Source organism: Thalassophryne amazonica, chromosome 5, assembly GCF_902500255.1.
Source record: "Thalassophryne amazonica chromosome 5, fThaAma1.1, whole genome shotgun sequence".
Taxonomy (NCBI): Eukaryota; Metazoa; Chordata; class Actinopteri; order Batrachoidiformes; family Batrachoididae; genus Thalassophryne; species Thalassophryne amazonica.
In genome coordinates this window covers 105,864,495-105,878,513 of record NC_047107.1, presented here as the reverse complement: position 1 = coordinate 105,878,513, position 14,019 = coordinate 105,864,495, and the positions used below count along the sequence as shown (strand labels likewise).

The 14,019-nt window shown below is 43.1% G+C and overlaps 1 protein-coding gene across 3 annotated transcripts in view; it reads left to right on the top strand.

Moving 5' to 3' along the window:
• The window catches only part of zmat4a (zinc finger, matrin-type 4a), a 376,811-nt gene extending 363,007 nt beyond the window's left edge, over nucleotides 1–13,804 (top strand). For 2 of the 3 annotated variants that reach the window (XM_034171037.1, XM_034171036.1), the window contains exon 7: nucleotides 12,066–13,804. In XM_034171037.1, the coding sequence (XP_034026928.1) occupies nucleotides 12,066–12,093 (28 nt within the window). In that variant the 3' untranslated portion in view covers nucleotides 12,094–13,804. The remainder of the gene's footprint in view (nucleotides 1–12,065) is intronic. The other variant, XR_004560878.1, reaches the window with a different exon arrangement.
• The last annotated feature ends 215 nt before the right edge of the window (nucleotides 13,805–14,019 follow it).

Here is a 14,019-nt window from a genome sequence, read left to right as displayed (position 1 = left end):
CGTATTTGCTGATGGAGATCACTCATTTGCAGAGAGTGATGAGTATCTGCTTGGACACTTTAGGCTGCCAAGGGCTGTCCTCATGGATCTTTGGTACACTTTGGACCCACCAGGCAGTCTAACCTTGTACCACCACGTGTGCAGCTAGTGTCTACTGAGACATTTCAGTGGGAGCTAGGAGACCAGGTGGGCCTATCATAGGTATCCATCAGCCTGTCCTATGAGTCATGGATGGAATAAATTAACTGGATACAAGTCCTGGATGTCAAATTCCTTCATATGTAGTGGGAATATTAGATTACATTAGATTAGACAGAACTTTATTTATCCCTTGGGAAGACTCCCTCAGGGAAATTGAGGTTCCAGCAGCATTGTATAACAGCATACAGGGTAAGAAGCACACAGAGTATGAAAAGGTAAAAAGAAAGGGTTTGCAAATATAAATATCAGACATACTGATCAATACTGGTTTACTGGCTACTACTGTTCCTCTCATTCCTCACCTCTGTTTTCCTGTTACTCCTCCTCCCCCTGAGTGAGGAGATGGATATTTATCTAGATGTGATTACAGTGTGTCCAAGGTCAAGGAAAATGTGATCCAATAAACATTTTTTTGTACAGTATCTCAACTCTGTTGGAGTCTGGTGCGTCACTGTCTTCATAATTACTTTGACATTTCCTGTCAACCTCACATCCCAGTATATGTCCATGTGCATGGCCCTGCAGAGTCATGCTTTTTTATGGGGATTGGTGTGGCGTTTAACTCTACTAAATAAAAACACCTGGCACTGGCCTTCAATTTACGAGGACAGGGGGATTAATCAGTGTAAGATCGAACTTGTGAACAGTCTGGCAGTTTAAGAACACATCATCAACACGACATACACTTTTCTCTGAACTTTCTTCACAATAAATTCAAGAAAAAAAAAACCTTAAGATATTGGTGAATCGAGCCCATTGTGCCGTGTTCTTGTTTTAACTGTGATGATATTTTTAACATGCATGAAAATATATTTTCTTCAATTTGAGATACTTTGATAATGCCTTAAATTTCCGTGGGCCCCGTAACGTTGTCCTCCATCCTGTTGCATCACTGGGAGGTTTAATAATGATTACTTCTTACATTTCATCTGAAGACAAGATGATTTTCCCACCAAACTGACAGATATAACGGGATTAACTGTCTGCAGGAGAAATAAAGGCACAAAAACAACACTAAGTGGTGAGCTGTCATGTCCTCCCCCAATTGCACAGTCACCGTGCACACCCACCGGGCTACACAGCAGCACGTTTCCCCCCATTAAACCACAGGCACACTGATGAGGCCGTGCATCTTGCTAGTCTCGAAAGAAGCCTCTGTGGTTTGAGCGATCGGCGCTCAGAGTACATCACTTCTAACAGCCGTGGGGAGATTACAACAGCGATTGTGTGATGAAGTGATAAGATGAGGCCATCTGTTGGTCCAAGGTGCTGGACTGCTACAAGAAATGCTTTCTCCCGACTCTTTGATCACAGAGCATTACATGGCAACCTTTTACCACGAGGCACTTTACAGACACTGTTGAGTACATGTGGAACAAAACTCCATAACTAAGAAATTGGAATGTTTGATCCTATGTCTTATGTTTGTCTGTGTACTGTAAATTGAATTAGTATGAGCATGGTTCATAATGTTACTTCTGCCATAGTAGAAGATTTGGCTATGAAAAGAGTGGTGGCGAAATTTGTGCCGAAGCTGCTAACGGTGGAGCAAAAGCACCTCTGTGTTGAAGCCTCACAGGACATGCTGTGACATGCCGACCTCTTCCACAATTTCTCAGATAGTCACACGACTGAAAAGCCACCGAAAGCTGTCTGAATCTTCCGAATGGAATCAGCACGAATTTCACTGCCACTCTTTTCATGGCCAAATCTTCTGTCACAGTGGAATGTGCCGAAAAAGTGCTGATGTCCACCTCTTCCGCAATTTCTTGGATAGTCACACGATGGTTCCACATCATCACAGCGTTCACTTTGGAAATGATCTGGTCATTTCAGCATGTTGATGGCCGACCGGAGCGTGGCTCGCTCTCCATTGTTGTGCGGCCGTCTTTAAACCGGTTGTACCGCTCCTTAATCTGTGTGATGCCCATAGGATCGTCACTGAAAGCCGTCTGAATCTTCCGAATGGTTTCCACCTGGCTGTCGCCCAGTTTCTGGCAAAATTTGATGCAGTCGCGCGGCTCCAGTCGTTCCGCCATTTTCCTTGCAATAAAAATACAACGAGAGCACAACACACGTCCCACACAAATGCTGCTTACCAGCAAATAACGCAATCGACAGGCGTGAAAAAATTCACGCATGCGCACGAAGGTTCAAGGTTGGCTCATGCAAGCACATGTGATTCAAATCCATCAGGTTTTTGCAAAAAATAAAAAGCTCGGATACTTTTCTAACAGACCTCGTATATATAGGGGTTCTCTTATAAGATCACATAAAGGAAGAATATCATAATTTAAATTCCATAACAACCTGGTCTCACGGCAAGTCGTGATTCAGCAGCACGAAATATACGAGGTCTATTAGAAAAGTATCCGACCTTATTATTTTTTCAAAAACCATATGGATTTGAATCACGTGTGATTACATCAGACATGCTTGAACCCTCGTGGGCATGCGAGAGTTTTTTCACGCCTGTCGGTTACGTCATTTGCCTGTGGGCAGTCTTTGAGTGAGGAGTCGTCCACCCACTCGTCGATTTTTTTCATTGTTTAGGAATGGCTCAGAGACTGTTGCTTTGTTTGATAAAAATTTTTTCAAAACTGTAAGGCACAACTGAGTGGACACCATTCAATAAATTCAGCTGGTTTTCGGTAAAAATTTTAACGGCTGATGAGAGATTTTGGTCTGGTAGTGTCGCTTTAAGGACGGTCCACGGCGCCTGACGGCGATCTGCGCTTCGAGGCGGCAGCGTCTCGCCGTTTCAAGTTGAAAACTTCCACATTTCAGGCTCTGTTGACGCAGTAAGTCGTCAGAGAACAGAGAACTTTCAGAAGAAGTCGGCATGAGGAGTTTATTCGGACATTCCATTGTTAACGGTCATTTTGTAATGAAAGAACGTGCGGGCAGAGTCGCATGTCGGGCTGGACCCGACCGCGGGGGGTCGCGGCAGGAAAAACACCTCCGTTGGAAATCTTAATGGGCAAGTTGGAACATGCCCAAGCTGTTAAACAATTTCTCAGTTACTCACTTGTTGAAAGCCATTAAAAGCCGCCTGAATTCTACAAATGGTTTTCAACACGGAGGTGTTTTTCCTGTCGCGGCGCACATAGATTTGCCGAGTCGTCACAGAAACGACTCGGCGAATTTGCGCGTACGTCTTTCATTAAAAAATGTCCTTAAACAGTGGAATGTCCGCATAAATTCCTCATGCCGGCCTCTTCTGAATCTTCTCTGTTCTCTCACGATGTCCTGGGTGAATTAAGCCTTAAATTAGGATGTTTTAAGATCGAAACAGGCCGACGACAGCGCCTGGAAGCGCTGCAGGACGTCCCGCTCCGTGGGAAGTCCTTACACCGACAGAAACACCCCATAATCTCTCATCAGCCGTTAAACTTTTCACAGAAAACCAGCTTAATTTCTCGAATAGTGTCCACTCGGATATTCCTCACAGGTCCAGAAAAAATTTTGATAAAGCAACGCGCGCCGTCTCGAGCAGTGTGTGAAACAAAGGAATTCAGCCGAGAGGGCGGGACCACATCTCACTCAAGGCCTGCCCACAGGGAAATGACGTCACCGACACGCGTGAAAAAACTCACGCATGCGCACGAGGGTTCAAGCATGATTGGTGTAATCGCATGTCATTCAAATCCATATAGTTAAAAAAAAAAATAAAAGGGTCGGTTTATTATCTAAGAGACCTCGTACATTAATCTATTGGTTTGTGATATTGTGACAAAAAGCTCCTCATTTTTGTCACGGCAGCACAAATTCACTGTAATTCATTCTGTGATGGCTGCATGAAATTAAAAGTGAAGCGGGGGGGTCAAGGGTGGTTATGGTTAGAGTGGGGGGAAGGAGTAAGATTAGGTTATGGTCAAGGTTAGGGTTGGAGGTAGGAATAGGGTTAGTAATAGTGAGTTTTTTAAAAAAAAAAACCTGTCACAAAAATTTGACTCATTTTGTCACGGGACACGGGAAAAAAAATGAGACTGGGCTGTCCATAACCTTGTTTTTATTAGGCTTGAGAGACAGAGATGGAAGAAACAGAGATGTCTTGACACAAATGCAGGACTCAAACTCACAGCTCTGAAGTTTAAGATCTTTCAGTGGTGGAATATGCTGGTTCTGGTACACAGAAAGGCAGTCAAGAATCAAGAAACAAATCAGGAACATCATGCGAGAAGGCGTGGTTGAAAAAACAAGCAATAGGTTAAAAAAACTAGGAAGCAGGCAAGGAAAACACAAGGAACAGTGCTGGAAGCAATGGCACAAAGCACAACAATCTGGCAAGGAAACAGTGCTACCGGTGAAGCTTATATACGAGGTCTGTTAGAAAAGTATCCGACCTTTTTATTTTTTGCAAAAACCATATGGATTTGAATCACGTGTGATTGCATCAGCCAAGCTTGAACCTTCGTGCGCATGCGTGAGTTTTTTCACGCCTGTCGGTTGCGCCATTCGCCTGTGAGCAGGCTTTGTGTGAGAAGTGGTCCACCCCTCTTGTCGGATTTTTATTGCGAATAAAAGTCTGAATGATTTGGAGCTTTGCTGCATCAAATTTTTCCAGAAACTGTGAGAGACCTCCAGGTGGACACCATTCGGAAAATTCAGATGGCTTTCAGAGATGATTTTATGTGGATTACACAGATTAAGGAGTGCTCCAGCCAGTTTAAAGACCGCCCACAGCATCTGAGAGCGCGGCGCACTCCGAGCCAGAACATGCCAGAACATGTCCTGTGAGGCTTCATCACGGTGTTGCTTTGCGCCATGCGGCTCCACCGCGACGCGCGGAATTCCCCCGCTCCTCTTTCAATGACAAAAACTCCTGTAACAGTGGAATGTGCCCTTCATTTCCACACTGGATGCTGTGTTGATCCTGGATGTCGTCTGACTTCCACAGGAATTGCGGAAGACGTGGACATCTGCACTTTTTCGGCACATTGAGACAGACGTGCGGAGGAATTCCGCGTGTCGCGGTGGAGCCGCATGGCGCAAAGCAATGCCGTGATGAAGCCTCACAGGACATGTTCTGGCATGTCCAGCTCATGCACAATTTCTCGGATAGTCACACGACTGAAAAGCCACCGAAAGCCATCTGAAAGCCGTCCTGTGAGACCAACACGGAGGTGCTTTTGTCCCGCGCCATGAGCAGCTCCGTGGCACATCCCTCCGCTTCTCTTTCCATGAAAAAAACTCCTGTAACAGTGGAATGTGCCGAAAAAGTCTTGATGTCCATGTCTTCTGCCATTTTTGTGGAAATCAGACGACGTCCCGGATCAACAAAGCCTTCACGTTGGAAATGATCTGGTTGTTCCAGCGGGGTTTCAGCCTGTCGATCGGCGCTCGGAGTGCGCCGCGCTCTCAGACTCTGTGGGCGGTCTTTAAACTGGCTGGAGCACTCCTTAATCTGTGTAATCCCCATAAAATCGTCCCTGAAAGCCATCTGAATTTTCCGAATGGTGTCCACCTGGAGGTCTCTCACAGTTTCTGGAAAAATTTGATGCTGCAAAGCTCCAAATCGTTTTAAACATTTTACATTTTATTCGCAATAAAAATCCGACGAGAGGGGTGGACCACTGCTCACACAAAGCCTGCTCACAGGCGAATGACGCAACCGACAGGCGTGAAAAAACTCACGCATGCGCACAAAGGTTCAAGGTTGGCTGATGCAATCACACATGATTCAAATCCATATGGTTTTTGCTAAAAATAAAAAGGTCGGATACTTTTCTAACAGACCTCGTATACCCTGGTGATGAGCTACAGATTAGGAACAGGTGAGTCGAAAGCACCAGAACAGGGGTGTGGCCAAACAGTGTGCACCACCCACCACCAAGCACAAAGAGAGGGACACAAGAGAGATAAGGAAAGTCAAAGCCCAAGCAGGAAAAACTCGGCAAGAGAAATCACAAACGGCAAAATCACACAAATCTAAGTAAATAGAACAGAGTAAACGTAATGCAAAAAGTCCACACCCTGACAGTTTTATCACTTGTGATACCACATTTTAGGTCATTTTAATGTTTACTGTGGAATTGAAAAGCAAATGTGTTTTTTACTTATATTTAATGACATGCAGGACCTTCTTGACCCATCGGCTCACTCTGGGAATCACTGATCTTAATGAATATCTTTTGTCAATTTTAAACTGCTTTTACATGTGTAATATTGCTTTAATTAATTCATGACAGAATTTAGTAATAGTAACAAAATCTTTTGGGGAGAAATAATTTAATCTTTTATCAAAATTAAAATGATGTTTCTTGATTTGTTAGTTCAGTCCCCTGTACCGTTGTTTGTTTGATTACAGTGCATAAAGCATAGAAAAAGTCACTATGGTCTGACTGTCTGAGAACACCAGCTGATGCCGTTGTGGTTTTCATGCCTATCGCTCATGTTGTGTAAATAGAGAGTACAGTTGAGCTCATCTGTGTGCTAATAGGTGTGTTGGTGTAAAAATGAGATGTAATCAGGTGCAGTGATTTTACTCATTTGAGTACACTTTCTAGTCAGCAGTGCTATGCAGTTAGTGTAAATTGAGTACACTCTAAATGGACTTGACCTGGAGACCATTCATGGTAAAGATAACTAGGGTCCTGTGTCTGGTGTGAGTGTTGGAGGTGATCAACATTTTATCCAACAGTGACTGATGATCACTTGCAACTCTCGGGCACTGGGCAGACTTTAGTGTGTACAGCAGGTTGTCCTCCAGCTGACAATGGGATGTTTCTCCTGTCTACTGTCAGGATTCAGCCCATTCAGCACCTTGGTCATTTTTTCATCATTTTGCCTCACTGCTGGTTTTGATTATTGTGTCTGTGGTTTCTGTTTATCTCCATGTCTTGTGTCTTCTCATCTTGTTATGCTCTGTTTATGATTAGTTTTGTTTCATTTATTTTCTTTGTATCACTGGGTTACCATGTATTTAGTTTTGTCTTTGTTTCTGTCTGATCTGTAGTTTTTTCTTCTTTATGGCTCATCGTAATGCATTTGTATTCTTTTACTCATTGTCCCTTTAGTTACTTCAGTCCCAGTTTAGTTATTTGTTTATCACATTTATTGCTTTATACTTTAGTCACTGGTTTTGGTTAGTATTTATCTTCAGTGTTTTCTTCCTGTTATCTTCCTTTAGTTATTCATTGCTTTCTCTGATTATCAGTTATGCTGTGTTGTACTTCATTGGTATTCTTTTGTCATTGGTTTAGTCTTGTGCCTTTTATTTTTCTTAGTCAGCTAATAGTCGTCATGGCATTTACTTTCTTACTTTTTTCTGTATCAGTTCTAGTCCAGTACCGAACCATTGCCTGTTTTTTTGATAAATCCTATTTTTTACCTCCACGCTTCAGCCTGTGAGTCTGCATTGTGTGCCCTACCACTTTCTGTGCCATGTCACACCCAGCCTTGACAGAACAAACTAGCCATTACCAGGGTACCGCAGGCTCGGACCAGAACCTGACCGCCATCAAGGAGATTTTTTCCGACCTCTCCTTCTTCTTCATCTGCTTCCGTGATTCCATCACCCCAAGAGATAAGTTTGATTATTTAGATCAAGCTTGGCAGCTTATTGAGTCAAATCCATGGCTTTTTAAACTGTTCCCTGATTTACTAGACCTGGATGAATTGTTTGCTGCAAGGAAACTCCCCACCTGGGTGAATCAGCCGGAGTTCCATCTTCCATCCAGCTCTGCATCTGCCGACAGCAACTCTGAGTGGTCAGACTTGGACGAGGATGAATCATCTGAGGCAGATGGGTCAGTCCTCCAAGCCACAGCTAATGTTTTTTTCAGGATCCAAGAACTATTTTCTGATTATCAGCACAGCCAATCCCGCACCAATCAGCGGGACAAGAAACATATTTTTTCCATTTTAGAGCTGATCCTGCTGGCAGAGCCAGAAATCGTTACAGCATACCCAGAACTGACACATATAAAAACATTGTTTAAGCAAGGTCGAGTTCCTGCATATATAGAAGACCCCATGGACTTCCTTTTTGAATCTGACATCTACAACCTCTGCACAGATGAACCACTCACCATTACGCTGTCCGACGCCGCAATAGCTCCTGCTCATTTTCTCCCAGCTTCTCAGCAGTCTCCTGCAGTGATTCCAGCCTTGTCTCCTCCAGTCCCGGTTCCACGGCGTTCTTCAGCACGAGAACCGAAAGAGCAGCTCAAGACAAGAGGACAGACTCCACAGCCGAGTTCCATGGTGACTTTCGTTCTTCTTCCCCCGGTCCCAGCCCCACGCAAGCTGCAAGTGCTCCAGCTGCAGCCCCAGGCTCTGACAAGCTCTGTGCCCCAAAAGTCTGAAGCTCCAACTTTGCCTGACCCCTTGGTGGTGGAAAGATTCCCAGAACCCACAGCGCCACTCCCAGCACCATCAACCGTCAAGCCAACAGAAAATTCCATGTCGCTGCGGCAATACGCAGCATACGTGCTCAGTGAATCAGCCTCAACAGCTGCTGCGACAGCAGAAATGCTCACGCCGCTCATTCAAACCGCATCGTCTTCTTCAGTCCCTCCGGCCAAGGCTTCAGTTGGTACCATGGCAACGACCGTGTCCGCTGAGTCAGCCTCGGCGCACACGTCGGAGGAGGCGCAGGGTTCTCCAACCCCACTGACGTCATCGGAACACCTTGCTCAGCCCGTCGTGAGGCCCTCATTCCTAGCCACGCCCACAGCGTCTGCTCTGCCTTCAGTGCAGCTCGAGTTATCCGGATCTCCTGCCCCTCCCATGATTACGTCGATGCTGACGTCACCGGGATTTCCTGTCATGCCCACGTCTTCAGAGTCATCTTCACCTGCCCAATCATCAGCGACATCCTTGAAGATGACTTCCGGAGATGCAATCAACAGAACAGTTAGTCTTCCTTTGTTGTTATTCACACTGATGCTTTTCTTTTTTTTTCACCTGAATAATCCATTAAGTCAGCAGTTTTTTGCCACACTTCCTGGTCTTGTAAAGTTTCCACATGCTTTATGTACACAGTTCTTGACAATCATCTCCAGTATTTTGTGTCTAAAGTTTATTTGTTTTTTCTCTACCCCCCTTAATTTGTGTGTTTGTGCGAAACAGGTCAATTGCCAACAGTGTGGTTTAGTGGATGCCTCTCCAGGGTTTTGTTTGATGTTGCCTGGGTGGAAGAGGCTTCTGTGTTCGCTTGGTTGGCCCCACATTTCCTTGAGCTCCTTTATCCAGTGGTGTTTTCCTTCTCCCCATAGCATTTTTTCTGGTTTATTTGGTCTCTGGAGGTCCTTTTGACATTTTTGTTATTTTCTATGGTTTCCAATCAAAAGGATTCTTGTCTCAGGTCAAAGTATAGTTTGTCCTTCACATGGTTCTGTTTTTGATCCATCCATTTCTGGTTTTCCCCCAAATTGGTCCAGCTGGTTTTCCCACCTCTTGTGTTTGTTCCGAGAACAGTTATGGGCCCCATGCAAGGTTCTTGCCAGTTTAATTGATTCTGTTTACCCTCACATTGTTACAGTTCCTTGGTTTCTACATTTTTTGTATTCTTTCAGTAAACGCTTCTTTGCCTTAGGTGGTTGCCTTTTGGTTACGTTCTGTGTTCCAAACATTAGTTCATCTGTCTCCCGTGGCCCTCACAATGTTGGTATTAGTTGGTTTGTTCATTTTTTTTTTTTATCCCCTCTTCTGGTACTTCCGCACCTGCCTTCCTCGTTGTTTTTTTGTTGGATTGTTTTTTTTTGTTTCTGGCGTGAGTTATGTTTTAGGTCCTCCTTTTCTAGTTGCTTCGGGTCCATATTCACACTATGTTCTGTCATTTGTGTCACGTCTCTGCTTCCTGGGTGTTTTGGGGTATTTTGGTTTCCGACAGGTGTGGTCGGTTTTTCACCCCCTTCGTCAATCCTCTCGCCCTACCACCTACCGCCAGTCTTGTGAAACTGTCACCTGTCAAATCTCAGTTGCCCATCCTGAGCTTAGTCCTTGTTCTCCCCCGGACCCTACTGTGTTTCCTGACCACTCTGATGGCCGGTCCTTTGTCCCCTCGCACTCTACTAGACCTAGTGGCCGCCCTCCGGACTCCCTTGTGACCCGACATTGGCCTCCGGACCGGCCCCCTGATGACTTGTCGTCCTTCAGGTTGCCACATGGTGTGCCACTTAGTGCTCCTAGTTTTTTGGTCAGGTCCCTGCCTTTCTTCCCAGGTGCTGGTGCCCACCGGCCGTTCCCCCACCTCCCGCCTTTTGTCTGGTGCAGCGGTCTCGTTTTGGTGGTGTTTGTGGACGGATTTCTGTAGTCCTTCGGTGACGGCCCGTGGGGAGGGGGTGATGTCAGGATTCGGCCCATTCAGCACCTTGGTCATGTTTTCATCATTTTGCCTCACTGCTGGTTTTGATTATTGTGTCTGTGGTTTCTGTTTATCTCCATGTCTTGTGTCTTCTCATCTTGTTATGCTCTGTTTATGATTAGTTTTGTTTCATTTATTTTCTTTGTATCACTGGGTTACCATGTATTTAGTTTTGTCTTTGTTTCTGTCTGATCTGTAGTTTTTTCTTCTTTATGGCTCATTGTAATGCATTTGTATTCTTTTACTCATTGTCCCTTTAGTTACTTCAGTCCCAGTTTAGTTATTTGTTTATCACATTTATTGCTTTATACTTTAGTCACTGGTTTTGGTTAGTATTTATCTTCAGTGTTTTCTTCCTGTTATCTTCCTTTAGTTATTCATTGCTTTCTCTGATTATCAGTTATGCTGTGTTGTACTTCATTGGTATTCTTTTGTCATTGGTTTAGTCTTGTGCCTTTTATTTTTCTTAGTCAGCTAATAGTCGTCATGGCATTTACTTTCTTACTTTTTTCTGTATCAGTTCTAGTCTAGACCTTGCTTTTTTTCTTTACTTGCACTCTGCCTTGCACGTATATGTATTTCCCTTTATACTTTAGCCACAGGGTGAGTTCTGTCTTAGTTAAGTCCCTGCCTTTTATTTTTTGGGTCCTGACACAGGAGCACATCAGTTTGTGATTTTCAGTTCTTTTTATCTCTGTTGGTTGTGGGTGTGTCACTGGCACTTAGTTGTTTTGTCTTTCACGCCCACCTGTCTTGTCTGGCCACTCCCCTTCCAGAACCTTCTCCACACCTGTTTTACATCACACCCTGATTACTCCCCTTGTATTTAAGCTCTCACAGTCTCTCACTTCCCTGCTAGTTCGTTGATTGTGTGTCACATCTTCGCTGCCTTTGTCACAGTCTGTTTGCCTTGTTTTTTGACCTTGCTCGTTTGACTCGATCTCCGCCACGGCGTGAACCTGACCCCTGCTTGTGTACTGAACAACAAATCTGCCTCTTGCTTGCCTGTACTGCCGCCCCGCTGACTGCCTTTTTGTGTACCGAACCATTGCCTGTTTTTTTGATAAATCCTATTTTTTACCTCCACGCTTCAGCCTGTGAGTCTGCATTGTGTGCCCTACCACTTTCTGTGCCATGTCACACTCAGCCTTGACATCTACATGTGCAAACATTATGTCTACCACACCCACTGGCTGCTTCCAACAGTATTATTTAGGACTATGTCCAGTTTTTACTGCTTCACATAAGTACTGTTGTTATTACACCCATTTTCTTGAGAGCCTGCTGACAAAGAGACATACAAATGGTGATGAAAGCAAAACCTCCTTGTTGGAGCTAAAAATGAAGCAGCAAGTCTGTTTCAGTGCTGCCTCCGGTTCTGAAAAGTGATCGTCATTTCTGGAAACTGATGCACGGAAAGTTGCAGAAAATGAAAAATGCACACTTGAACAATCCTGTGCACTAAGAACTGGCTGCACCCACCTCAGCATTTTTGCAGATCAGGTACTTTCAGCTTACGTCATCTCATTGTATTTGTCTGTTCTTTCAACAGCTTGAAGAATCAGATATGTGTCCAGTGAACGCCGTGATGAAAACCAACCACTAGATTGATGTCAGACAAGCTGTGATCAGCTTGCCCTGCTTCTTCTGCCTCTGCCCTGCTTCTGCTTTCCTGTGCATAATTTCGACGTCTCTCTCTCTTCTGTCTCTTTTGGCTGCCCTGACAAGAAGGAAATTGAAGAGATTTTCGTAAGACACAAGTATTGCTTCAACTCTCACCTGTCAAAATACAACACAGTTTTTCTGCGTTGCAGGACAAGTCTGGAAGCATCGATGTTTGACATTCCAAAGCAGCTGTATCCCGTGACAGCCTTCATTAAAATGCATGGATTTAATTGTACTTTATTATCCTCTAGATGCATAGACGGACTGTACTGTAAGTAGAAATTTGACTTTAGGATATGATGGTTGATTTTTTTTTATTATTATTATCCTATACAATTTGTTTTTAATTGATTTAAAGAGCATATACAAAATGAAACAATATTATATATTATCTAGAATTTCTGGACTTGAACTGGGAGTAAATCATTGTGTTTTGCCCGCAGATTTGGTTCACACAGTGTAACTTAAATGTGATGCTTTTAGTGCATACATGCTTGCAGTGGTGTTAAATCCCCTTCTGGCTTAATGGGATTGATGGCAATAATGACTTCTTTGAACTCTTTCTAAATGTTTTAATGGTCTTATTTTCTACTGGCTTTACTGAACAGTGAATTATCTGTATGTAACTGGTTGTGCTTTAAGATGAGCAGCAGATTTGTCTGCATCTACACAGGAAAACAGTTACTGTATTGTTCCAAAAATAATACTGTTTTTTTTTCCCCCCTTAGAAGTCTATCTAAAAAAAAAAATGGGTTTGTCTTATATTCAGGATTTAGAGATTTACATGTCACATACATCTGTAACTGAAAGTGTAACTGAAATTGCCCATGTGAAACAAGTGTAGCACTCTGGACTGAAGTGACCCACTCTTTAGCTTACATTGTTGCCTCACAGAGTAGCACACTGATCTGGCTGAAAAAAAGCATACCTCAAAAGTGTTAGTTGGCCAGAAATTGATGAGAACTTTGATGCAAAGTAAAGCTCATGACCATAAATACAGTGTCATCAAGCAATGCTCAAGCATCCAAGAAACACAGTGTGAGAGAATGTTAGTAGATGGAGAGCCCAAAAACACCATCTTAAAAATGTTGTAGTCAGAAAAGCTTACTGTGGTCCTAAAAGCAACAGTGTTGTTGTAGAAACTATAATTGAGGAGCTTTCCATAATATTGTCATAAAATTGTAAATGAAATAATTTTCTTTGTACAAAAAAAAAAAAAACTGGGTTTCCATAAAGTCTTTTTCCCCCCATCCAAAAAGTGAAAAAGGAGGCTCATCTTAGAATCACGGCCAACTTATAATTGGAACAATACAGTATTCTTAATTCTTTTAAAATGCCATTCTAATTTTTAAACTAAATTTGAAATTGTTAACTGTTGCACTGTTTGAACATCTTATTGTCAACAAGATTTCTACTTGTCTAATGATTAAAACTAAGATTTTTCCATTGTCGTGTTAATGCATTTACGCATAGTATATATGCTCCAAGAGATTGTGTTAGTGCTGTAAAAGATGAGAATAATGTAAAGGGGCACTCCTGGATTTTTTAACCATATAAATAATTCAATATATCTATTTTTTTGATTGCCAGCTTAAAAAAATACAAGCCCTTTTGTGAATTTGTTTACAAGAATTATTCATGTAAACAAATATTGAACAGCTTTTAAATTAGCTGCTAATCAGATGTGGAATGGAAGCTTATCATTGCATGTTAACCATATAGTGCATCCGAAAACTATTCACAGCACTTCACCTTTTCCAGTCTTATTCCAAAATGGATTAAATAATTTTTTTCCCCAAAGTTCTACACACAATACCCCACAATGACAATGTGAAAGTTTT